This window comes from Stomoxys calcitrans, chromosome 2, assembly GCF_963082655.1.
Source record: "Stomoxys calcitrans chromosome 2, idStoCalc2.1, whole genome shotgun sequence".
Lineage (NCBI taxonomy): Eukaryota > Metazoa > Arthropoda > Insecta > Diptera > Muscidae > Stomoxys > Stomoxys calcitrans.
This window is the reverse complement of record NC_081553.1, coordinates 181,982,134-182,009,958: the sequence shown is the minus strand read 5'-3', so window position 1 is coordinate 182,009,958 and position 27,825 is coordinate 181,982,134. Positions and strand designations below refer to the sequence as shown.

The window sequence follows — 27,825 nt, the reverse complement described above, 5'->3', positions numbered from 1 at the left end:
AATGTTATATAATTTTCCTTAAAAACTTGTCCGCATGAAAATGAGAGTATTTTTTATTAAATTTCAATTATTGTTAAATGGATTTAAAAAATAAGGATTAATTATTGAAAAAAGGTTATTATGCGAAAAAATTTGGTATATTTTTAAGAAAATAATAAGCTGTCAAATTTTAATGCTTTGGTGCACTCAGTTCATATATAACAGTAGTCAATGTAAGAAAAAATTTTCATATATTACGATGCTCATATTTACGCGGTGCACTTTATTTTAAACAATTGTTTTAAGTATTTTGTACCAACAATTTACCTATATATATATCACTATTATCAAATTGTTATTGTTTAAAAAGCGCTAAATTGACATCACTTTTGCCCTGCTCACCAATCAATTGTAATGATATCTTTATAACTTGACATCCGCTAGTATCAGCTGACCATTATGCCATTAAAATATATCTGCCTATCACCCTATCATCCTTTTCTGTATTGAAAATGCTTATTAAGCAAAAGTTGTTTTTTAAGGTTTTATTAAAATTATTTACACATCTGCTTCATATTGAGAGAAAATCTTTTCAAAAGAGGTCAAACACTTTATTGGGTAAAAACGATTTGTTAGGTATTGGTCAAAAACTTTGTGACACCATTACTCCCCCTTTCAAGCTGTGTTTGTTTCTTTTGACTGGCATAATATATATCAGCCACAACATCCAGCAAGAATCTTCCATTTAGTTTGCTCACCTTGATGACACTTTGGAAACACCTTTTAAGTTTTTTTTTCTCTCTAGCAAACAATAACTTGGTGTCATCATACAAGCATACCTTGGTTCAAAGAGTGTTGCGAAGCATAAACATCATTAGCGAATCCACCACCGCCACCTTTGCATGCTTGCGATTTTTAAGTCTCCTTGGGGTTCATAACATAGATCGTTGAGGAAATTTTCTTTATCTCTGCAAGCACAAACATTTTTGAAACTGAATAAGGAAGCAAAAACAAAGAAGTGTGCGTGTGTAAAGCCAAGATGATGATGATGATGTCGGTAAAGAGTAGTAGGAGAAGGCCAAACGGATGTTTAGTGATAAAAAGGACCTTCTTTCTTTTCTACTTTGTCGTCTTTTATGTAATTTACGGTAGTGTGTGCGTGTGTGTGTTGTTGTTGATGGTTATGTGTGCTTATTGTGTTGGTGTTTCAAATTTACAACACCTTGATATATTTTTGCTTTGTAAGGTCTTTGCTGTTGGTGGCGGTGGTGGGTTTTCAGCTCTACCTTGAGCTCGTTACTTTCTTGTTGTTGTTACAATTTTCCAAATTGTTACACTCATTTTCCTCTTGACAATTTTCTTCTTCGTCTACTACGCTATGGTGGCCATTGAGCATCAATTTTTTTTTTCTTCATGGATTTTGACGAAAACAAAGGACCACTACTGGCTGTTTGGCTGGCTGGCGTTTGTTCCGTTTACATCTGCCTTTTCGGTTGTCATCTAAAGGGCATTGTTCTGAGGATATTGCTCTCAGTATTGAGTTTTCTTTGTTTCTGAATTGAAATCCTTGAAATGATCCCGGAAAATTTCGTCTTTTCATCATCAGTAACTGTTGCCAATGTTCTTCTGCTATCTAGCTGTGCTTAGTTAGTTTCCTGTGTGATGTGGTGATTTTCGAAATGGTAAAGATTTGTCAAATATTGATTTCAGTTCACCAAAGACCAGCATACCATACAGACGCGATCAAAAGAAACTAAAAGAAATAGAATATTACAAAACAAAAAATTAGGCGTTAATTTTTTTTATAAAATAAATTTAAATCGAAAATCGATAACATCTCAGTCTGTATCATCACTATATATAAAACACCCACACACAAAGCAAGGAACGATCAGCTGTCATCCCTTTCCCGCAAAACAACAATAAAAGTCTATAAAAGTTAACTGTTTTTTTTTTTTGCAAGGCAAAAATAAAAATCCAAAGCAAGCCAAACAACTATCCGCCCGCGCTTTCCCTTCATTTGCTTTTGCTGTTACACCGTGATCATATTGTGTCCGCCTTTTCTTAAGTGTTTTCGTGTTTTGTTTTATTTTAGAGAATTATTAGTTTTTTTGTTAATAAGTTTTTGTAACTCAAGAAGTGTTAAATGTTTGTGTAATCTGGCATTTGTTAATTAAATTGTTTTTCTTTGTTATTATTGTCGATAAATTTGTTATTCGTTTAACCCGCCCGTCAAACTGGATAACAATTCACTTTTATTAAAATTATTAAATTTAATGTCTTCACCGCCGCCCTCCTCCTTATCTTATTCGTCGTCGCCCTCCACGTCGTCCCCATCCGATTATTCACCCTCAACAACTAGTCCTGAATTAAATTCAAATTCTTCAAATATATCGGCAGCTACATCTGGCTCATCGCCGATTAAAGTCATATTTGATCGTAACATAATGGATTTGGTATACCAGCCAAGGTAATAGATTTAACATATAGTAGGCTATGATACTTTCCGATTGAAAAAAAGGGAATGAGATGCGGAATGCTTTAGACTTAGTCCAAGCTTCACCAATGATTTTTTTATGAATTTCTCAGCGAATAAAAGGAAGTGCAAATAGGTTAGGTTAATGCTTAAACAAGGGCAAATATAAAAATGAATGCTTTTTTCAAACTGTCGTTTTGAAATTTTCGATATTTTATAAGGGCTTCAAAATAATATTTGTCATTTTTTAATATTTTATTTGGAAATTACAAAGTGAAAAATCTTCAATTCTCTTAAATTTAGTTTCATTTGCTTAAAAAGAATCCATACTAAAAATTTATTTTCTTTTTTATCTTCTAGATTGCCGGTGAACGAATGTCAGGCAAGTCAAACTGCTAGAGTGACATCCAACCTAAACGCATCCAGTAGTACAATGGCGGTTAGTCGTGTACCATCGCCGCCTTTACCGGAAGTTAATACACCGGTTGCTGAAAACTGGTGTTACACACAGGTAAGAGCAAAATTGCAAACTCTTTTGTCTATTAACAACTTTCCTAACCAAAATCCCTTGGAAATTTTAAACCAAAATCTAGGATTTCCTCTTAATCCCCAAATTCTTGGAAAATATCAAATTTCTTTCTTAACAAATACTCCTATTACCATTCCTTTGCAATGTTCCTTCGTCATCCGCATTGTTTAAAATCTTAATCCATTTTCTTGCTTATCTTTTATCATTTACAGGTGAAAGTGGTTAAATTTAGCTATATGTGGACCATAAATAATTTTAGTTTTTGTCGCGAGGAAATGGGTGAAGTTTTGAAGTCCTCTACATTTTCCGCCGGTGCTAATGACAAACTGAAATGGTATGTTAACTTAATCTTATATGAGCAAAGGATTTGCTTTTATTAATCTTCTATTGTGTTTTGTTCTTCCTCCTCCTAGGTGTTTACGTGTCAATCCAAAAGGTCTAGATGAAGAAAGTAAAGATTATTTATCCTTATATTTATTATTAGTTTCCTGCAATAAATCAGAAGTTAGAGCCAAATTTAAATTTTCAATATTAAATGCTAAAAGAGAAGAAACCAAAGCCATGGAATCACAGAGGTATGTATAAATATTGATGAAAACTTGCATATATTAAAATAGAAAACTAATTCGACTATTACAATGAATATTTCCGGCAAAAAGCCCAATTAGCACATGATATTGCATCTCATAGCCCAGGCCGCTCCACTGCGCCTTCTTTTACGATGGTGAGGTTAGGTGATAGCCAAGGCAGTCCATAATCAGACTCACTTAACATTTCTTGGCCATAGCCTTTTGTGGGAATCAAACCAGCGGCACTGTAATCCGAGCTATCAATTCATTTACCGAGGCGCCTAAAATACAGGATGCAGAACTTGTAGATCCAATGGGTGCATCTTGGTTTCAAAGGTTCAAACTTGCTTTGCATTGTTGAAATGCACATCAGGGTTGGCCAATTCATGTGGACCAAAACAAACCTACCAATCAAAATCTGTGACGAATTCCAACACAATTTGTCCAAGAAACCATGGATCAAAAATCAAAATCGAGCTTCTGTTGTTAACTACAAAGTTCGCCCTTAAGTAATTTAATTTCTACGCCCAGAGAAAACGAATGAAGCTAAGCTCTTAGTAATTTAGATTAGGGTTTATATTGGTGCTAGTTTTCCAAAAAAGTATACAAAACACTTACAAAAAATAAGTTACAGAATAAAAGTGTCCAAGGTTTCATAGGTGCTACCAGGCGTAAATTCGTATACGTCTTTATAGCTAATCGAAACTTATCATCAGATTCGGTCCTACGGAGACTTGGTCCAATATTTGCCATTCCACCAGTTCTTTTACTACAAAGTCTTTGGGGATGCACATCATAGAGTTAGGGGTTTTCTCGAAATGTTCAGAACTAGTGCTTCAGGGTATACACCCTCATTCGTCTAGCCTAGAACCGTATTTTATGTTACCAGGGGTATTGTAGCTCCAATCTACTCTATCAGGTGTAGTGGTACAGTGCTTTGTAGCAAATAGCAGCTCAGCCAATATCTAGTCCATACTGCCCCGTATATCGGGCATTGTATCAGGTTATCTCAGTGCCTGTAACTGCAGCCAGATCAAGAAAATGCTCTCTCAACCTCACCAGCAGTTGTCGCAGTAATTCGTCTACCCACTGAAAAGTAGGTGGATTTTTGTACCAATATTCAGCAGGACACACGTCATATGGCATTTTAAGTCAGACAAAGTTTATCAAAAGCCTTCTGATGGTATATAGGGTAAGAGTGATTGTTTCGCAAATTACCTGTACATTTGTTGTAGCCACATTTGAATATGCGAGTAAGCTTGTTCCGGTCTATAGGACCGATCGCCGCCGGAACATTATGGTCATTAAATTAAAGACAATAATAAGCTCGCCTTGTCATATCGAGTGTCTCAGCACTTAGTACGCCCGGCACGGGATAATTATGAGCACCACACAGACTGGAACTTTGAGCTCCGATCTGTGTAGCGTTCATTGTTATCACGAGAAGCTTTGCTGCGAGCAACCGGGCGCGGATAGTGTAATGCTCTATACGGAGTAGCTGCAATTGCAGTCGGTATCGAGCGGAGAGTCTGAGTGAGCGGCACTGGCTCTTGCATAAAAACTGAGTGCCTATGATGCTCGATATGACAAGGCGAGTTATTGGCGACTTTAAATGGTGACCATGTTCCCGCGGCCTATAGGAGCTAGACGAGGATCGCCACCTCCACATATAGACATAGATTAGCGCCACATTAGGTTGCCGCTTTCTGAGATATGCCTGGAAACTTCCCCAAATCGTTGTATAGGCATCATCAGCCTATTGTTTGTCCAATTTAATTTTATTCTATCATCTTAAACTGACACATTTCTTTTCTTTTTTTTTATTGCAGAGCATACCGTTTTGTACAAGGCAAAGATTGGGGTTTCAAAAAATTCATACGACGAGATTTCCTACTGGATGAGGCCAATGGCCTTCTGCCCGAGGACAAACTGACAATATTCTGCGAAGTTAGTGTGGTGGCCGATAGTGTAAATATATCTGGCCAATCCAATATTGTACAATTCAAAGTGCCCGAATGCAAGTTGAGTGAGGATTTGGGCAATCTCTTTGACAATGAAAAATTCAGTGATGTAACGTTAGCCGTAGGTGGCCGTGAATTCCAAGCACACAAAGCAATATTGGCAGGTAATTATTAAAAACAAAAAGCCATACGCGAGACTAGCTCTGCTTGTATTCCGTATAGCATTACCATTTCCCATCATGGCTTATCACACTTTCCATATTTGTATTTATTCCAATTTCAAAATGATTCTGTAGCCCGTAGTGATGTCTTTGCTGCCATGTTTGAGCATGAAATGGAGGAGCGTAAATTGAATCGTGTCGCCATAACTGATGTTGATCATGAAGTTTTAAAGGAAATGTTACGTTTTATTTATACTGGCAAGGCGCCAAACTTAGATAAAATGGCCGATGATCTCTTAGCAGCAGCTGATAAGGTATGTCTATTGATTTTATATGAATAAATTGATACAAAATAACATTTTTTTTCTTTTTATTTTTGGATTGTAGTATGCTTTGGAAAAGCTGAAAGTGATGTGTGAGGAAGCGCTGTGCGTTAATCTCTCCGTTGAAACAGCCGCTGAAACATTAATATTAGCCGATCTCCATAGTGCGGATCAATTAAAAGCACAAACGATAGATTTTATTAATACGTAAGTATTTAAGATCTTATTTATGTATTTGCTGTCATAGATTTGTTTTCCTCTAACGCGCATGGCATTGAAAAAGAAAAATTTGTTAAACCGTCTGCCGGAGAGGGACATGACACATTTTTGTGTTAAACAATTGGCAACAAATTTTTGTTTTTTTCCTTTTTTTTGCAATTTTGTTTTTTGGGCGAGCAGCATCCCAGGCAGATGTCATATTTTATCAAATGCTTGACATTGGACTTTTTGGCAAAGAACTCATTTGAATTATTTGCTGTTTATTTTTCGCATAGAAAATTTCCGTATTTTTTATGCTTTGTTTTTAGATTTACTGTGCCGGATTTCTTAAGTGACAGCTACATATACATATAAAATGTTTGGCAAACATTTTTAAAAGAAACTAATTTTTCTTGCCTATAGAAAATGGCTAGTGAATCTCTGTACTAAGTTATAAATGACTTTGTCACCAGTACTATTGATACACTGTGTCATTGTGGCATTACGAGTAGACCCCCGTTCTTAAGTATAGCTTTCAAAATGTCTTCCTGATTTGTAGTAGACCTGTGCTAACCATGTTTTTGATAAGATTCCTATGTCCCGTAATAATTTGGAAATCAAATTGATCGCTTTCTAACATCTCTCAGTATTAACCTCGTCCTGCCACGTGTCGTATATCCGCTCGTAGTCCTATGTATCCCGTCAAGATATACTGAATTCATACTAAACTCCTTCTTCCCTCCACTCAGTGTTTATTTTGTCTTGCCGAATCTCCTTATAGGGGTTACGTCGCTCTTCCGACCGTTTGATTGCTTCGCAGAGCTACATGCGCTTTCGTAGTCCAACTCTTTACCCGGATTACAATGTCTTAAAATTCGTTGACAGCAAACCTTAAGTTGGCTGCCATTTCCCTCTCATACGTGTACGCGTGATTTGAGCATGAACGCTTGCTTTGTCCTTGTCATATCGAGTGTCATAGGCATTCAGTGTTTAAGCAAGAGCTGGTGCCGCCTGGCCTCCTACTGAGACTCACCTCCACTCCATATAGCTGTTGATCCGCGATGCAAATGCAGCTACTCCCTATAAGAATCATTTCACTATCAACAATCTATGGATTCGCGATGACAAGAAGCTTAGCTCTGATCGCCACACAAATCGCAGATCAGAGTTCCAACCCGTGCCGGGAGGATTTTCATCGTCCTTCCGACCATTTCACTGTTGTACAGAGCTATATGAGCGTTCATCGTACATGACATTTAGTCGTAGTGCAATGTTTTGCAATTTGTTTATTGCAAAGCGGCCTGGTCTTTTCTCTCCTCTTATCGCCATGGTCCGCCTTTCAAAATAAGCGAATTGTGCCATACTCAGGGTATGTGGTAATCAGTTCCTTACATTTGAAGACTGCCTGAAATTTTCCACCAAGTGTTTTATTTTGACTTCCAACAATTATGTTATGTATGGCCCAAATTGGTTCATAACCTGATATAGCCCCATATAACCGCAATTATTATCCGATTTGGCTGAAGTATTGCATGAAGTGTTTTTTGTTCTAACTTCTAACAACTGCGCCAAGCATGGTTCAAACCGGTTCATAACCTGGTATAGCTCCTATATAATTCGATCTTGGCTCATGACTTCTTGAGCCTCTAGAGGGCGCAATCATTATCCGATTTGTCTGAAATTTTGCACAGTAAATATAATAACAGTCCGGTATTTTGGTCTCGCCACGTTAGCCGAGTTGGTAGCGTTCTTGATTACCAGTGCAGGCCCGGCAAGGGATAGCCCCAGCACGGGATAGCTGTGTCCACCACACAAGCTGGAACTGTGAGGTCCGATTTTTGTGGAGTTCTTTGCTGTCACGAAAAGCCAAGCTGCGAGCTACCGGGCGCGTCCATAGGCTGTGGTTGGGGCGGAGTAGCTGCAACGACAGTCGCGGACTACCAGCGGTAACGAGCGGAGAGTCTCAGTGAGAGGTTGGATGGCACCGGCTCTTGCACAAATACTGAGTACCTATGATGCACGATATGACAAGGCGAGTTATTGGCGCCTTTAAATAACCAATGGCCACTCTGTTCCCGCGGCTAATGGTCCTTTGGACCGGAACGAGCTTGCTAACCTACAGGAGCTTGATGAGGATCGCCACTTCAGCATGAAAATGTGGTTACAACAGCAACACCAGTACAGGGGTCGTGGGTTCGATTCCCGCCAGAAGTCTTGGTCTGTCGCTACTATGGTATCACAATGGACCTTAAATTGTCTAAGTGAGTCTGTAAAGGACTGTCATTCTTACCTAACCTAACCTTCAACAGCCAAACCAAATATGGCCCCAATTGGTTCATAATTGGGTATAGCTTAAATAGCAAAGCAATTCTGTTCTATTATTCATTGTTTACCTATAAAAGAGATATCTGCCAAGAAACTTGACAGATGCGATCCATGGTGGAGGGTATATAAGGCTCGGCCCGCTTTTACATGTTTTTTTTTTAATAATTCGTTTTGACAGTTGTTCAGGCGAAACTCAGTACTAGACCTTAAATACAGTGCTAGTGAAAATGTTTAAGAAAATACCCTTTCCAATATTTCAATTTTTGTAGCTTCTCAAACCTTTCGAAATTTCGATTTGTAATTTTTTTTTTTTGTAAAAAAAGTTATTGCAATTTTTATTTCTTTGTTTGTATTGAGTTTATTTTCATATTTCTTACATCTTTTTTCTTTGCAGTCATGCCACCGATGTTATGGAAACCCAGGGATGGCAAAACATGATCACAACACATTCACATCTTATTGCCGAGGCATTTCGTGCGCTTGCAACACAACAAATCCCACCGATCGGACCACCCAGGAAGCGTGTAAAAATGAGCTGAAATTTCAATAGGAGTAGTAGGAAGCAACAGCAAAAGCAGCATCAACAACGGCAACAATTGCAATTGCAACAACAAAAACAACAACAACACAATATAGATAATCAAGAAAAACAAAACAACTACTACAATTACAACAACAAAAAGAATAATAAGAACAGCAACAACAAACACTATTATTATTATAATTATTTCTATTATTATAAATATTATAACGTAAAAAGCAAACCACACTATCACACAAATTCAAACATAACCAACCACCACCACCACCAACAACAACATTTTACGATTTTCCAAAACTATGATTTTTTCCAACATTTCAACATAATGATGATGAGCTATAACAATAACATTAATGTAAAGGATTTCAGCAATGGCAACAACAATAGTTCTAGTAAACATTTGTCTTTTGAAATGCAGCCCCAAGAGAATGTCCGAAATTTAAGCAACACCTTGAATTACCAACAGTATTTGTTTATCTGTGAACTCGTTTTGTGGCTAATTATGTTTTTAAAAATTGATTTGCAATTAAAATTGACATCATTTTATCAAATTTTATTATTTAACAAGCAGTGGCTACAAAATATGAAGATCATCATAATCATTAACGAAATAATGAAAAAGAAAACCAAATTTTTAAATTTTTATGTGAAATTTGATGTAGTGGGCACAAGTAAGCAAATAGGCCCTATTAAACCAATACCAACAACAACAACAACTCAATGTAGAATTTGCTATTTTGCCTAGAGGCAAAGGCGTAAACAACAAACAAAATAAAATGTCTGTGTAACTATAGTTTTTATTTTTTCAATTTAATTTTGTCTAAGATTTCTTCCTCTTCAACACTTTCTTTCTCTCTCTCTCTCGTCTCTGTAAGAATAGTATAGCTTTTTTGAAAACACGAGAAAAAAAAAAACAATTGAGGAAACAATAAAAATATCGTGAATGTGTTATATACTAAACCTAGAGCGATAGTGCGATATAACTCTTAAAATATAGCATTCATAAACACTACATCTAACAAGAACCACCCACCCAACCCTAACATCATTGCAATAAGACCTATGTTCTCAGACCTTTTTCATATTAGAGTTGGCTGATGATTTCTGGAATTGAACAAAAAAAAACTGAAGGGCTAAAAATTCTTTTTTTTTTTTCTTTAAGCAAAACACTTTGGTTCACAGATTACTCTGGCGATAGATGGTATATAGATGTTGCTTAGATCCAAGGCTTAGACAAATTTGCCTTCCCTCCCTCCCCTCAACCACTCTGAAAACATAATTATTTTGTATGATACAAACACTGACCTACAGTTCGATTGATTCTCTTTTACTTTACTAAGATATGGCCTAATTTAAATTTAAGTATTTTTTTAGTTTGTTTTTACTTTTGTATTATTATCAAATTGTTTCAATTATTTCTAAGTTGATTATGATATTGATATGATTTTGCTTTTTATTTTATTTAAAAATCAGCTTATGTTTAATTTCGTTTTTATTATTTTTTTCGTTCGCTTAATTTGGATTAATTCAACTGTGTATAGAGAGACACGAGGCAGGAGTAAGAGAAGCAAAAGAAAAAGCTAACAAGCAAGCAAGCAGCATACATATGATAAATAATGTGTTTTAATCTTATACTTATTTTTATTGTTAATTTAATAATTGGTTTAACCAAAAGTAATGTTTAATACACTAAATATAAAAAATAATTTAGAAGTTTTTTTTTTTTAATTATTATGATTATTATTACTATAATTTTACCAATACAATAATAACAAAAAGAAGAGAAAAAAACAAAAAACAAACACCAACCCGCCAATTAAGCGTTAAATCAAAATAATACTATGTTTTATTTTTCCTCCAAAACCAAGAAACTACAAAAAAAAAACAACAAAAACCACAAAAATTTAACATCTTCTGTATTTTATTGTAATTTTTTAACACTTGAATTTGAGCAAAACAAATGTTTGTACCACATAAGTTTCCTTCCCTACCCCAATACACACAGCAACACCACAACCACACTTAAATAAAAACCAATTTATTTCAAAACACAACATCCAACTCTAAAATTAAATCCGTTTTCGTCTTTATCTTTGTTTAATTTCCTTATTTTCTCTCTTTTCTCCTTAGCTTTTTTAAATTTCTATTTCTCTTTTATGTATTCTATGCCTTTTTATTTAAAAAAAAAATATATATATATATATATTTTTAATAAACCTTTGTTTAATTATATTGCTAATCATTAAGTAACATGTATGTTTTTTTTATTTTTAATTTCTTTTTTTTTCTTTCATTTTTTTATTGTTTAGTTATTTGTAAAAATTTCATCAATTATTATTTTCTTTTTCTTAAGTAAATGTATCTTCTTTAAGAATCAGATATCTTTTTTTTATATAATTATTAGCTACTTTATTATTAAAACAAAAAATGGGACAACAATCAACCAACCATGAAACCAACAACAACAACAACAAACAGCAACATAAGAGAAAAATTGATTTTTAAAGAATATATTAAAAGAAAACAACACTTTTGTGAAAGTAAAAAAACTTAAAAGAAAGAAAACAAAAACTGACTATTTATTTGAAGGCATAGGCCGTTACATATACAGCTGCACTATGGGCCCAATGACCGGTTTAAGAGGCAACAAATTCCAGAAAGCAGCCAGGAATCTCAAATGTTTGAACCAGCGACTGTGAGGGCATTAAAACGACACTAAAAAAACTTGGAGTCTATATGATCTATGCCAAGCCTACTTTTAGCGGATTGCGTTCAAGTGTCACGGTTTGTATTCATTTGTCATGAAGTTTTGTTATAACCACCACCATATGATGGGGGTATAATTCATTCCGTTTGAAGCATCCTGAAACATTGACCTGCAACCCTATAAAGAATAGACATTCTAGATAGTCTTAACATTCAGAGTCGATGTTACAATGTCCGTCCGTCCATATGTAGAAATCACGATAGCATTCCAACAAATGAAGATGGTTAGGTTAGGTTTAAGTGTACCGTGGTGGACCTGGTCCTATAAACCATATGCTAAGGAACAGGTGGATAAAATGTGTGTCCCATGGCATAAATATGAGAGAGTGGCACTAGGCACGCCACAGGGGGGCATTTTATAGCCACTCCTATGGGTGACCACCATAAATTTGCGATAAAGTCAAAAGTAGAAACAAGGTCCTCAAGTCACTTGCTGGCAACACTTGGGGTGCAGGACAAAGAAACCTTGTTGACCACGTACAAAGCAATTGGTCGGTCTGTGGTATGTTATGCAGCGCCAGTGTGGTCTCGTCAACTTTGTGACATGCGAACTGCGATGGGATGTCTCCTCAGTTCTCATGTCGACCACCTCCATCAGGAGACAAAGATCCTACCACTGCGAAGACATAACTACTCAACGCAAAAATTTTTGGGGCATCAAAAATTTAAAATTTCATAAAAAAAATTCGAAAAAAATAAAAGTGAAAATTTGAAATTCTGTTTGTTTTATGATTCCTCTTCGAATTTGGAATCACGAACGCTTTCGGATTCCCGAAATTTGAAAAAATGAAGAAGTTACAGCGTTTTCGACCTTAAAAATGTATCGCATTCAAAACCACAATTATGCGATTTTGGGCTTGTTTTTGAGATAATCACTCAGGGATTGCAATAAACCGCACGTTTTCATCACAAACTTCACTTCTGTATACTGAACCCAAAAATTTTTGGCCCATCAAAAATTGAAAATTTTCATAAAAAAATTCATAAAAAATTCGAAAAATACCAAAGTGAAAATTTGAAGAAATTCTGTTTATGTAATGATTCCTCTTTGAATTTTGAATCAATAAATGCTTTCGGATTATCAACATTCGAAAAAATGAAAAAGTTACAGCGTTTTCGACCTTAAAAATGTATCGCATTAAAAACCACAATCATGGGATTTTGAGCTTGTTTTTGAGATATTCACTCAGGGATTGCAATAAACCGCACGTTTTCATCACAAACTTCACTTCTGTATACAGAACCCAAAAATTTTTGGCCCATCAAAAATTGAAAATTTTCATAAAAAAGTGGAAAAATACAAAAGTGAAAATTTGAAGAAATTCTGTTTATTTTATGATTTCTCTTCGAATTTTGAATCAATAAATGCTCTTGGATTATCGACATTCGAAAAAATTAAGAAGTTACAGCGTTTCGACCTTAAAAATGTATCGCATTAAAAACCACAATAATGCGATTTTGAGCTTGTTTTTGAGATATTCACTCAGGGCTTGCAATAAAGAGCACGTTTGGGATTGCAATAAACCGCACGTTTACATCACAAACTTCACTTCTGTATACTGACCCAAAAATTTTTGGCCCATCAAAAATTGAAAATTTTCATAAGGCTTACCCCTTTCATAAAAAAGTGGAAAAATACAAAAGTGAAAATTTGAAGAAATTCTGTTTATTTTATGATTTCTCTTCGAATTTTGAATCAATAAATGCTCTTGGATTATCGACATTCGAAAAAATTAAGAAGTTACAGCGTTTCGACCTTAAAAATGTATCGCATTCAAAACCACAATTATGCGATTTTGAGCTTGTTTTTGAGATATTCACTCAGGGATTGCTATAAACCGCACGTTGTCATCACAAACTTCACTTCTGTATACTGAACCCAAAAATTTTTGGCCCATCAAAAATTGAAAATTTTCATAAAAAATTCGAAAAATATAAAAGTGAAAATTTGACGAAATTCTGTTTATATAATGATTCCTCTTCGAATTTTGAATCATGAAATGCTTTCGGATTCCCGAAATTCGAAAAAATGAAGAAGTTACAGCGTTTTCGACCTTAAAAATGTATCGCATTCAAAACCACAATTATGCGATTTTGAGCTTGTTTTTGAGATATTCACTCAGGGATTGCAATGAACCGCACGTTTTCATCACAAACTTCACTTCTGTATACAGAACCCAAAAATTTTTGGCCCATCAAAAATTGAAAATTTTCATAAGGCTAACCCCTTTCATAAAAAATTCGAAAAATATAAAAGTGAAAATTTTAAGAAATTCTGTTTATGTGATGATTCCTCTTTGAATTTTGAATCAATAAATGCTTTCGGATTATAGACATTCGAAAAAATGAAAAAGTTACTGCGTTTTCCACCTTAAAAATGTATCGCATTAAAAAACACAATCATGCGATTTTGAGCTTGTTTTTGAGATATTCACTCAGGGATTGTAATAAACCACACGTTTTCATCACAAACTTCACTTCTGTATACTGAACCCAAAAATTTTTGGCCCATCAAAAATTGAAAATTTTCATAAGGCTAAACCCTTTCATAAAAAATTCGAAAAATACAAAAGTGAAACTTTGAAGAAATTCTGATTATGTAATGATTCCTCTTTGAATTTTGAATCAATAAATGCTTTCGGATTATCGACATTCGAAAAAATGAAAAACTTACTGCGTTTTCGACTTAAAAATGTATCGCATTAAAAACCCCAATCATGCGATTTTGAGCTTGTTTTTGAGATATTCACTCAGGGATTGCTATAAACCGCACGTTTTTTCACAAACTTCATTTCTGTATACTAAACCCAAACATTTTTGGCCCATCAAAAATTGAAAATTTTCATAAGGCTTACCCCTATCATAAAAAATTCGAAAAATACAAAAGTGAAAATTTGAAGAAATTCTGTTTATTTTATGATTCCTCTTCGAATTTTGAATCATGAAATGCTTTCGGATTCCCGAAATTCGAAAAAATGAAGAAGTTACAGCGTTTTCGACCTTAAAAATGTATCGCATTCAAAAACACAATTATGCGATTTTGAGCTTGTTTTTGAGATATTCACTCAGGGATTGCTATAAACCGCACGTTGTCATCACAAACTTCACTTCTGTATACTGAACCCAAAAATTTTTGGCCCATCAAAAATTGAAAATTTTCATAAAAAATTCGAAAAATATAAAAGTGAAAATTTGACGAAATTCTGTTTATGTAATGATTCCTCTTTGAATTTTGAATTAATAAATGCTTTCGGATTATCGACATTCGAAAAAATGAAAAAGTTACTGCGTCTTCGACCTTAAAAATGTATCGCATTAAAAAACACAATCATGCGATTTTGAGCTTGTTTTTGAGATATTCACTCAGGGATTGCAATGAACCGCACGTTTTCATTACAAACTTCACTTCTGTATACAGAACCCAAAAATTTTTGGTCCATCAAAAATTGAAAATTTTCATAAAAAATTCGAAAAATACAAAAGTGAAAATTTGAAGAAATTCTGTTTATTTTATGATTCCTCTTCGAATTTTGAATCATGAAATGCTTTCGGATTCCCGAAATTCGAAAAAATGAAGAAGTTACAGCGTTTTCGACCTTAAAAATGTATCGCATTCAAAACCACAATTATGCGATTTTGAGCTTGTTTTTGAGATATTCACTCAGGGATTGCTATAAACCGCACGTTGTCATCACAAACTTCACTTCTGTATACAGAACCCAAAAATTTTTGGCCCATCAAAAATTGAAAATTTTCATAAAAAATTCGAAAAATACAAAAGTGAAAATTTGAAGAAATTCTGTTTATTTTATGATTCCTCTTCGAATTTTGAATCATGAAATGCTTTCGGATTCCCGAAATTCGAAAAAATGAAGAAGTTACAGCGTTGTCGACCTTAAAAATGTATCGCATTAAAAACCACAATCATGCGATTTTGAGCTTGTTTTTGAGATATTCACTCAGGGATTGCAATAAACCGCACGTTTTCATCACAAACTTCACTTCTGTATACTGAACCCAAAAATTTTTGGCCCATCAAAAATTGAAAATTTTCATAAGGCTAATCCCTTTTATGAAAAATTCGAAAAATACAAAAGTGAACATTTTGAGATATTCTGTTTATTTTATGATTCCTTTTCGAATTTTGAATCACGAAATGCTTTCCGAATATCGACATTCGAAACAATGAAATAGTTACAGCGTTTTCGACCTTAAAAATGTATCGCATTCAAAACCACAATTATGCGATTTTGAGCTTGTTTTTGAGATATTCACTCGGGGATTGCAATAAACCGCACGTTTTCATCACAAACTTCAGTTCTGTATACTGAACCCAAACATTTTTGAGGCATCAAAAATTGAAAATTTTCATAAAAAATTCGAAAAATACAAAAGTGAAAATTTGAAGAAATTCTGTTTATTTTATGATTCCTCTTCGAATTTTGAATCATGAAATGCTTTCGGATTCCCGAAATTCGAAAAAATGAAGAAGTTACAGCGTTGTCGACCTTAAAAATGTATCGCATTCAAAACCACAATTATGCGATTTTGAGCTTGTTTTTGAGATATTCACTCAGGGATTGCTATAAACCGCACGTTGTCATCACAAACTTCACTTCTGTATACTGAACCCAAAAATTTTTGGCCCATCAAAAATTGAAAATTTTCATAAAGCTAACACCTTTCATAAAAAATTCGAAATATATAAAAGTGAAAATTTGAAGAAATTCTGTTTATGTAATGATTCCTCTTTGAATTTTGAATCAATAAATGCTTTCGGATTATCGACATTCGAAAAAATGAAAAAGTTACAGCGTTTTCGACCTTAAAAATGTATCGCATTAAAAAACACAATCAATCAACCCAAAAATTTTTGGCCCATCAAAAATTGAAAATTTTCATAAGGCTAACCCCTCTCATAAAAAATTCGAAAAGTATAAAAGTGAAAATTTGAAGAAATTCTGTTTATGTAATGATTCCTCTTTGAATTTTGAATCAATAAATGCTTTCGGATTATCGACATTCGAAAAATTGAAGAAGTTACAGCGTTTTCGACCTTAAAAATGTATCGCATTAAAAACCACAATCATGCGATTTTGAGCTTGTTTTTGAGATATTCACTCAGGGATTGCAATGAACCGCACGTTTTCATCACAATCTTCACTTTTGTTTACTGAACCCAAAAATTTTTGGCCCATCAAAAATTGAAAATTTTCATAAGGCTAATCCCTTTTATGAAAAATTCGAAAAATACAAAAGTGAACATTTTGAGATATTCTGTTTATTTTATGATTCCTTTTCGAATTTTGAATCACGAAATGCTTTCCGAATATCGACATTCGAAACAATGAAATAGTTACAGCGTTTTCGACCTTAAAAATGTATTGCATTAAAAACCACAATCATGCGATTTTGAGCTTGCTTTTGAGATATTCACTCAGGGATTGCAATAAACCGCACGTTTTCATCACAAACTTCACTTCTGTATACTGAACCCAAAAATTTTTGGCCCATCAAAAATTGAAAATTTTCATAAGGCTAACCCCTTTCACAGGATTCACTAATAGAAGGTTAGGTCACATGCAAAAACACAAAGTGGATAGGCCCCATAAACATCATTAAGGATGTCAAATCTGACGATTGAAAATGTCATCATATAGGAGAAAACGTAAACAAAGAATGAATGTAAAAAGAGAACAAGTTGACATCCTCAATGCCAAGTACTGCCAAATATTAAAAAAAAGTATATCGGCTGATCGCTTGGCTTAACCTTATTCAGTGAATCCTGCCCCTTTCATAAAAAATTCGAAAAATATAAAAGTGAAAATTTGAAGAAATTCTGTTTATGTAATGATTCCTCTTTGAATTTTGAATCAATAAATGCTTTCGGATTATCGACATTCGAAAAATTGAAGAAGTTACAGCGTTTTCGACCTTAAAAATGTATCGCATTAAAAACCACAATCATGCGATTTTGAGCTTGTTTTTGAGATATTCACTCAGGGATTGCAATGAACCGCACGTTTTCATCACAATCTTCACTTTTGTTTACTGAACCCAAAAATTTTTGGCCCATCAAAAATTGAAAATTTTCATAAGGCTAATCCCTTTTATGAAAAATTCGAAAAATACAAAAGTGAACATTTTGAGATATTCTGTTTATTTTATGATTCCTTTTCGAATTTTGAATCACGAAATGCTTTCCGAATATCGACATTCGAAACAATGAAATAGTTACAGCGTTTTCGACCTTAAAAATGTATCGCATTCAAAACCACAATTATGCGATTTTGAGCTTGTTTTTGAGATATTCACTCGGGGATTGCAATAAACCGCACGTTTTCATCACAAACTTCAGTTCTGTATACTGAACCCAAACATTTTTGAGGCATCAAAAATTGAAAATTTTCATAAAAAATTCGAAAAAAAAAAGTGAAAATTTGGAGAAATTCTGTTTAAGTAATGTTTCCTCTTTGAATTTTGAATCACTAAATACTTTCGGATTCCCGAAATTCGAAAAAATGAAGAAGTTACAGCGTTTTCGACTTTAAAAATGTATTGCATTCAAAACCACAATCATGCGATTTTGAGCTTTTTTTTGAGATATTCACTCAGGGAGTGCAATAAACCGCATTTTTTCACCACACGCTTCACTTCTGCATACTCAACTTAAACATTTTTGGGGCATCAAAAATTGAAAACTTTCATAAAAAAATCGAAAAATATGAAGGTAAAAACTTGAAGAAATTCTTTTTATTTTGTGATTCCTCTTCGAATTTTGAATCACGAAATGCTTTCGGATTCCCGAAATTCGAAAAAATGAAGAAGTTACAGCGTTTTCGACCTTAAAAATGTATCGCATTCAAAACCACAATTATGCGATTTTGAGCTTGTTTTTGAGATATTCACTCAGGGATTGCAATGAACCGCACGTTTTCATCACAAACTTCACTTCTGTATACAGAACCCAAAAATTTTTGGCCCATCAAAAATTGAAAATTTTCATAAGGCTAACCCCTTTCATAAAAAATTCGAAAAATACAAAAGTGAAAATTTTAAGAAATTCTGTTTATTTTATGATTCCTCTTCGAATTTTGAATCATGAAATGCTTTCGGATTCCCGAAATTCGAAAAAATTAAGAAGTTACAGCGTTTTCGACCTTAAAAATGTATCGCATTCAAAACCACAATTATGCGATTTTGAGCTTGTTTTTGAGATATTCACTCAGGGATTGCAATAAACCACACGTTTTCACCACAAACTTCACTTCTGTATACTGAACCCAAACATTTTTGGAGCATCAAAAATTTTACATTTTCATAAGGCTAACCCCTTTCATAAAAAATTCGAAAAATATAAAAGTGAAAATTTGAAGAAATTCTGTTTATGTAATGATTCCTTTTTTGAATTTTGAATCAATAAATGCTTTTGGATTATCAAAATTCGAAAAAATGAAAAAGTTACAGCGTTTTCGACCTTAAAAATGTATCGCATTAAAAAACACAATCAATCAACCCAAAAATTTTTGGCCCATCAAAAATTGAAAATTTTCATAAGGCTAACCCCTTTCATAAATAATTCGAAAAATATAAAAGTGAAAATTTGAAGAAATTCTGTTTATGTAATGATTCCTCTTTGAATTTTGAATCAATAAATGCTTTCGGATTATCGACATTCGAAAAAATGAAAAAGTTACAGCGTTTTCGACCTTAAAAATGTATCGCATTAAAAAACACAATCATGCGTTTTTGAGATATTCACACAGGGATTGCAATAAACCGCACGTTTTCATCACAAACTTTTTGGCCCATCAAAAATTGAAAATTTTCATAAGGCTAATCCCTTTCATAGAAAATTCGAAAAATACGAAAGTGAAAATTTGAAGAAATTCTGTTTATTTTATGATTCCTCTTCGAATTTTGAATCATGAAATGCTTTCGGATTATCGAGATTAGAAAATATGAAAAAGTTACAACGTTTTCGACCTCAAAAATGTATCGCATTAAAAAACACAATCAATCAACCCAAAAATTTTTGGCCCATCAAAAATTGAAAATTTTCATAAGGCTAACCCCTTTCATTTAAAATTCGAAAAATACGAAAGTGAAAATTTGAAGAAATTCTGTTTATTTTATGATTCCTCTTCGAATTTTGAATCATGAAATGCTTTCGGATTATCGAGATTCGAAAAAATGAAAAAGTAACAGCGTTTCCGACCTTAAAAATGTATCGCATTAAAAACCACAATCATGGGATTTTGAGCTTGTTTTTGAGATATTCACTCAGGGATTGCAATAAACCGCACGTTTTCATCACAAACTTCACTTCTGTATACTGAACCCAAAAATTTATGGCCCATCAAAAATTGAAAATTTTCATAAGGCTAACCCCTTTCATATAAAATTCGAAAAATACGAAAGTGAAAATTTGAAGAAATTCTGTTTATTTTATGATTCCTCTTCGAATTTTGAATCAATAAATGTTTTCGGATTATCGAGATTAGAAAATATGAAAAAGTTACAACGTTTTCGACCTCAAAAATGTATCGCATTAAAAAACACAATCAATCAACCCAAAAATTTTTGGCCCATCAAAAATTGAAAATTTTCATAAGGCTAACCCCTTTCATAAAAAATTCGAAAAATATAAAAGTGAAAATTTGAAGAAATTCTGTTTATGTAATGATTCCTCTTTGAATTTTGAAACAATAAATGCTTTCGGATTATCGACATTCGAAAAAATGAAAAAGTAACAGCGTTTCCGACCTTAAAAATGTATCGCATTAAAAACCACAATCATGGGATTTTGAGCTTGTTTTTGAGATATTCACTCAGGGATTGCAATAAACCACACGTTTTCACCACAAACTTCACTTCTGTATACTGAACCCAAACATTTTTGGAGCATCAAAAATTTTACATTTTCATAAGGCTAACCCCTTTCATATAAAATTCGAAAAATACGAAAGTGAAAATTTGAAGAAATTCTGTTTATTTTATGATTCCTCTTCGAATTTTGAATCAATAAATGTTTTCGGATTATCGACATTCGAAAAAATGAAAAAGTAACAGCGTTTTCGACCTCAAAAATGTATCGCATTAAAAAACACAATCAATCAACCCAAAAATTTTTGGCCCATCAAAAATTGAAAATTTTCATAAGGCTAACCCCTTTTATAAAAAATTCGAAAAATATAAAAGTGAAAATTTGAAGAAATTCTGTTTATGTAATGATTCCTCTTTGAATTTTGAATCAATAAATGCTTTCGGATTATCGACATTCGAAAAAATGAAAAAGTAACAGCGTTTCCGACCTTAAAAATGTATCGCATTAAAAACCACAATCATGGGATTTTGAGCTTGTTTTTGAGATATTCACTCAGGGATTGCAATAAACCGCACGTTTTCATCACAAACTTCACTTCTGTATACTGAACCCAAAAATTTATGGCCCATCAAAAATTGAAAATTTTCATAAGGCTAACCCCTTTCATAGAAAATTCGAAAAATACAAAAGTGAAAATTTTAAGAAATTCTGTTTATTTTATGATTCCTCTTCGAATTTTGAATCACGAAATGCTTTCGGATTCCCGAAATTCGAAAAAATGAAGAAGTTACAGTGTTTTCTACCTTAAAAATGTATCGCATTCAAAACCACAATCATGCGATTTTGAGCTTGTTTTTGAGATATTCACTCAGGGATTGCAATAAACCGCTCGTTTTCATCACAAACTTCACTTCTGTATACTGAACCCAAAAATTTTTGGCCCATCAAAAATTGAAAATTTTCATAGGCTAACCCCTTTCATAAAAAATTCGAAAAATATAAAAGTGAAAATTTGAAGAAATTCTGTTTATGTAATGATTCCTCTTTGAATTTTGAATCAATAAATGTTTTCGGATTATCGACATTCGAAAAAATGAAAAAGTTACAGCGTTTTCGACCTTAAATATGTATCGCATTCAAAACCACAATCATGCGATTTTGAGCTTGTTTTTGAGATATTCACTCAGGGATTGCAATAAACCGCACGTTTTCATCACAAACTTCACTTCTGTATACTGAACCCAAACATTTTTGGGGCATCAAAAATTTTAAATTTTCATAAGGTTTTTAAATTTTTTAGGTTTTTACTTCATCCTTCTCGTTCCTTCCCGCCAGAGACTGCATTGGAGGTTTTTTTACAAATGTCCAGCTTATGGACACATTGGTGTGGCAAATAATACTACAAATCGGCAAATGACTTAATGCGGCATACTCACACATAAATGCTGTATATTGAGCCTTTATTTCCGGATTCCGTCGAAACATTCCCTTCAAGGATTTCAGTCTTTGTTGTGCACTTCGCTGCTTTCGATTTGCTGCTGCAGCATATGCCTCAGAATGCAAACGGACGAAGTTGCTTAGAAAATGATTTTCTCAGTAGAGTTAATTTTCAGATCTGGATTCATCATATACAAAGTTGGTTTCGACTTCCCAAAAGGATATTATGTCGGCTGAAAGCTTCTCTTCTTCTTCCTTAACTTCGGCATACGATACAGAAAGTGATTGGCATGGCTGAAAACTTCTGCTTGCTATGACTCAGTCAATTTTTTTTTTGTTTGTAAAAGAAAAAGTTTAGCACCAGTTTTTATTTGCTCCACAAAAACAATTCGGTACCAATTAAGATGTCGATATGATCCGGTTTATTAGATACAGGATCTGCCAATCACTATGAGAATATTTCATAAACAAATCTACAGACTTCTCAACCAATATACATCCTCCATTAGCTATCTCGTTGACTTACGATTTGCAATCAAGTTAAACTGGGATGGGAATTGCTCGACATAGCACGAATTTATCGAACTTATTTTTAGCCAGGACAATGGCCAACAGGACGAATCCACCTGTGGTTGCTGACTCCCCAAATGATTTGCAAATTTGCAAATTTTGCCCATGCACAATCCACTAAGGAACAGGGGCAAACTTCTCACATATCAATGAGTGCAGTCCGATTCAAGTTTAAGCTCAATTATAAGGCGCCTCCTTTTTATAGCCGAGTCCGAACGGCGTGCCGCAGTGCGACACCTCTTTGGAGAGAAGCTTTACATGGCATAGTACCTCACAAATGTTGCCAGCATTAGGAGGGGAAAACCACTGCAGAAAATTTTTTTCTGATGGTCTCGCCAGGATTGGAACCCAGGCGTTCAGCGTCATAGGCGGACATGCTAACCTCTGCGCTACCGTGGTCTCGCCCTAGATGATTTAGATGAGGAAATAAGCACTGATTGGATGTATATCGTTCTACTGCATCGGCTGGCTGGACTGATGGCGCTTGTTCCATATGCAACATTGTGTGGTGTTTTGAAGAGCATTGCCTACTTGAGCCCGAATTGTTCTTTTTCGAGAAAGGGCCCTTCCGAAGATAATTCAGGCACGATTTCAAACTTTTGCCTATTTGAAACGAAGAGGCTGAAAGATAGAAATTGACAATTAAGTGGTCCATTAAGTCACATAAAACATACAAACAAGAAAGTTTCCAGAGGCCACATGTGCGTGGCGCCTGTTAAATGATTGCTTTTTGTTGTTTTGCTGAATAAAGCCGGCGCAAACCACGCAATTCTCCAAGTTCTCAAGCATAAACCATCGTTGCTTTTAAAAACTTGATATGGACGACCCACATTACACTCGTTTGGGAATTCTGCTACCGGATGTTGCGTTTCGTACTTTTCTCTCAGCAACACGTTCCTTAAGGGAGATGATGTTGTTGTTGTTGTCATAGCCACATTTTCATGTGGAGGTGGCGGATCATGCTGCTCACCTACAGGTGGCTTTCGGAGCTTATAAAGTAAAAAATATGACCTCGTTCATCTCGTCTAATTCTTGTTCACATATATGTGTAAGTAGGTTTTGAAGATGGTAAGAAACACCATAGATCGCGGGTTGGGAAAAAGAAGTCAGTACGAGCAGGTTCGTAGAGTAGAGAAACTGGTCCGACCAAAACGTCCAAAAGAATTGCACAATGTCGGAACACAAAATGAATCACAATAGAAGGAACCATAACATCACATGGTCATAATCGGTCTACATGTCCTTTTGGGAGTTTTTATTTGCAGAGCGGCACCCATAATATTCGAAATTCTCTGTCAGTTTTATACTCCACTTTTAAAACCCCGTATACACTGCTCATTAAATCCGGATTTAAATGTCTCGTCAGCTGATTTTACAGAGGGAAACTAGATGATCGAGCCATTTAATCCGGATTTAAAAAGCAATGTAAACGGGGTTTTAGTGTTTTAATTCAAATCCCATTCATATAATTCTGGTCGGTGAGGACCACCAGTCCCGTACGATTTAGCACCTAAATGGTACAGATCTAGAGGAGAAGGAAGGCTCATAGTACACGCAAGGAAGCCCCTATGACTTCAGCGTCAACCTTCTCTTGGTGAGTTCTCTGTCAGGGAAAAGTATGATTTCAACTAAAAGCCCGCTAACTAACTAACCAGTTCCCCTGGATTATGTAAGATAGTTCCTATTCTTTCAGTCTCGTCTGCCTAGCAATTTCTTGGAATATCCAAGTGCGCCGACACCCTGGGTGATTGAAATTTGAACTGATCCTTCTTCTCGTTAAGAGACTTGCGACAGTCGAGGGCAGTTTTCGAATGTACGGATTAAATTGTCCGCTCTCAGCTTGATACACATTTATCTGACAGGTTATCTTTCTAGATATGCCCCCTACTAGTCCTTCAATCATATCGGACATTGTTTTAAGGATAACACAGTGTCCATAACAGGTTCTTGACCAAAAATAAACTATCAACTATTTATTTTTTTTTTTTTTCAACATTTAGAGACAATCATTCCTTTCCAATGACTTTTTCGTGTTCATCTTCGATTCTAATTTTAATGTAGTTTAGGTTAATGTGGCAGACTTAGATCAGATTCACTTAAGACAATGTTTGCTACTAACTCATCTACCGGGCGCTCCCTTTCTAATATAATTCACTCAAAAATTTACTGAAATTGAAATGTCTTCCCATTATCCTAAATAAATTCTTCTTGTTTTTCTTTCAAACCCTCTCCATAATGAGGTACAAGAATTCTTTTTGAAATTCATGGTTTTTCTGGGGTAATTCATTTTACCATTTTTAAATTCCATCAGAGTTCTTATTAACTGTAAGATTCTAATAAATAACTTTAACAAAAAAATAACTTAAAATAAAGTGAAATATATGAAAGCAAAAATAACCATTATTTCTTTTCCTGCTCATCCAAAAATTGCTGCAACAATGCGGAATCAATGGGGATAGTGAGTTGCTCTGAACCATCAACACTACGTTTCGATTTAACCAATTTGTGATCCAAGAACTCAGTTAGCTGAGCTCTTAAGGCAAGATCAGAACTGACCAAAAATGCTTCACGACAGCTCCAATACAAATCCTTAAACGGCATGCCTAGCGAATATAAAATGCAACATACATTTAATGCCAGGAAATGTTAGGTTACCTTTAGCGCTTACCTTGGTAGTTTGGATTTCCTTTGTTTTTCAATTGATGTTTAACAATGAGCATGTAAATTCCTCGACTGTTCGTGGTCAAAGAAAGGAATACACTGCGCATTGAAGACAAGGCAAGTTCTCCCGAATTTTGTACCAGCAAAGAGTTTTCAAATGCCGTTTCATCAGTATAGGGTAACATTGTGGTGCAATCCCACCAGGAAAAATTGTAATTACTCAATTTTGTTTGATCCCACACTAAAAACAAGACACATTAAAAAACATAAAATAATTATTGTCATTTTTAAACTTACAAAGTGGCGTATTAATATGATCAACAGATGCCAACATATGGATATTTGGAATTCTCGCCAAACGGGACAAAATTGCTTGAGATTTGGCATTTCTCAACATAGCCCCTTCTAAGTTGTGGACAATTAGATACAAGTGGGTTTCTGGTATCAAGGCGAATTCTTCTTCTATCATATCTGCAGCCTCATGAGGATTACTGGGGCTAATGCCGGCATCCAGTACGTCATTTGTAATGCTATCTAATATATCTTTTAATGTTAAACTGGGAAAGAAACCATTTATAACCAATACTGGCTGCTTTGACAAAACGTCACGATGAAAAGCTTGCAGTAATTGGCGTTTTGAGCCCAACCCATACAGTAGCAGGTTGTAGCCTTCATTCAAAATGTATAACCATTTAGGAAAATATGACTTGTATTCTTCCATAATGGCATTTATTGACGCTTCGTGTTCTTCCGACAGCTTCATTTCGGCCAAAAGTGAAAATAGACGATCGGCTGGCAAACGTGGATTCTTCAGGCGGTCCAGGGTGTGATCGGATGTGAGAATTTTACCACTTGAATGAGATTGAAAGTAGCCATCGCTCTCGGGTACAAAATCAGCCGATTTTTTAGCACGAGCTGACTGCCGTAGCCGAGCAGCAGATGGTGTTTTTGGTAAAATGGGTACCACGATAGAGCGGCGGCTTTTGCAAGGTGTTTTTGGTTCATCATCAGCTTCATTCTCATCTGATGCCGAGGATTCATTCTCACTCGATGAGCTCTCACTGCCCGAAGGTTGAAAATCACTTTCGTCCGCTGAGAAGTCGGAACCAGAATTATCTTGAACCAGTTTGGCGATCTCTGCAAAAATAAGCAAAACCCTTTTTAAAATAATGTCTTTTTTCTGCTGCATCCCTTATACAAAATACTCACGACTTTTAACTTTATTTCTAACTCGTGATGGAGTCTTAGGTTCCGATGTGGACTTTCGCGCCTTCTTTCCATCTGGCGTCTTACCCAAACGCCCTGGTGTTTTTGGTGTCTTAGGGGTAGCTGGAGTTTTCGGCGTGTTCATGGCAGCCAAAGCCATGGCTCCTTTCTTTTTGGGTGTATTAAAACCAAACATCATCTTGCCTGCTACATCAACATCTTCCTGCAGAAGCTGCAATTCATCTTCTTTTGGTTTTACCGCAGTACCAATATCACTGCTGAAATCTTCACCTCCCTCCTCATCATCGTCATCATCATCATCAGTTATCTCATTAGGCCTAGCGCCCCTTTTGCGATCACTATCTTTGCGCTTGGTTATACCACTGATCGTATCCACTACATAATCGCCGCTTAGAAATTTCTTAGTAGGACTCGGAACTCGCCCAGAACGTCTTCGTGCATGCGAAACATCAGGTACATTTTCTTCACTAGAATTTACCGCAGCAGCTTCGGCAATACTCTCTGCTCCAGACGTTGATCCAGTCTCATCTGTTGTGTTGTTGTGCATGATGTTTTCTACAGCTTTGAGACTTGTCGATGACTTTTTCTGTGGGGTTTTGTAATCTTTTTCTTTTCTGCGAATTCCCGATTTTGTGGGTGTGGACATGTTTATTTCTACAGTTTTTGGAACATAAATGATGCTTTTTAATTTTTATGAATTTCGCATTACTTGGTGTTGGCATATGTTTACAACTTTACCATTGTTATTGCTTCTGAATTGCGCCAACACACACCAAAACAGAGTTGTTTATTGGCATATTTAACAACAGGGTGACTAAGATAAACAAAAAAAAAAAATCATCTCTTAAGTCCGTTTCAGACTATGTGATTTAATTTTTCAGATCTAGAAATATTATGGGCCGTTCACATTCTAAACGCTAGTTCGTTTATTGAGTATAGTTGCAAGAGCTGCATACCGTGTTTTAAGCGATAAATAAACAAGACCAATGAATATTGTCATTGCCAAAATAAGACTATTGAATATATCACCAATAGAAGAAACGGTTAACAAACAATGGAAGTATACAACAGGGAAACATGCAGACTTTCTCCGGTAAATAAGACTATCTCCACAACGTCCTGCCAGATATGGTAGGGCTATTTTACTATAAAATTCTGATATTTTAAGATAAGTGGTATCCGGCTACATTCGAATGGTGCCTGATACCTGCATAAAGGAGGCTGCAGCGGACCTCCTTTCTCCTACAATAGTGGGTCCTAAAATTTGTAAAGAAA

At 34.8% G+C, this 27,825-nt stretch overlaps 2 protein-coding genes across 6 annotated transcripts in view; one reads left to right on the top strand and one right to left on the bottom strand.

Moving 5' to 3' along the window:
- LOC106085921 (protein roadkill) overlaps nt 1-10,220 on the top strand; it is a 453,420-nt gene extending 443,200 nt beyond the window's left edge. For 3 of the 4 annotated variants that reach the window (XM_013250406.2, XM_059362709.1, XM_013250404.2), the window contains 7 exons: nt 2,816-2,966; nt 3,197-3,318; nt 3,398-3,559; nt 5,383-5,678; nt 5,811-5,989; nt 6,063-6,205; nt 8,916-10,220. In XM_013250406.2, the coding sequence (XP_013105860.1) occupies nt 2,889-2,966; nt 3,197-3,318; nt 3,398-3,559; nt 5,383-5,678; nt 5,811-5,989; nt 6,063-6,205; nt 8,916-9,060 (1,125 nt within the window). In that variant the 5' untranslated portion in view covers nt 2,816-2,888 and the 3' untranslated portion in view covers nt 9,061-10,220. Of the gene's footprint in view, nt 1-2,233; nt 2,450-2,815; nt 2,967-3,196; nt 3,319-3,397; nt 3,560-5,382; nt 5,679-5,810; nt 5,990-6,062; nt 6,206-8,915 lie in introns of those variants that run through there. The other variant, XM_013250405.2, reaches the window with a different exon arrangement.
- On the bottom strand, nt 595-27,316 carry LOC106085923 (origin recognition complex subunit 2). Of its 2 annotated transcripts, none has more exons than XM_013250407.2 (5): nt 26,533-27,282; nt 25,621-26,460; nt 25,331-25,564; nt 25,061-25,265; nt 595-1,732 (listed from the first exon to the last, which is right to left on the bottom strand). In XM_013250407.2, exons 1-4 carry the CDS (start codon nt 27,194-27,196, stop codon nt 25,063-25,065), a joined length of 1,941 nt encoding a protein of 646 aa, XP_013105861.2. In that variant the 5' UTR covers nt 27,197-27,282; the 3' UTR covers nt 595-1,732; nt 25,061-25,062. The 2 variants fall into 2 exon arrangements, with proteins under 2 accessions (XP_013105861.2, XP_013105862.2); XM_013250408.2 differs by lacking the exon at nt 595-1,732 and adding an exon at nt 27,289-27,316 and having other exon boundaries at nt 24,665-25,265; nt 26,533-27,204.
- Nucleotides 27,317-27,825: the final 509 nt, after the last annotated feature.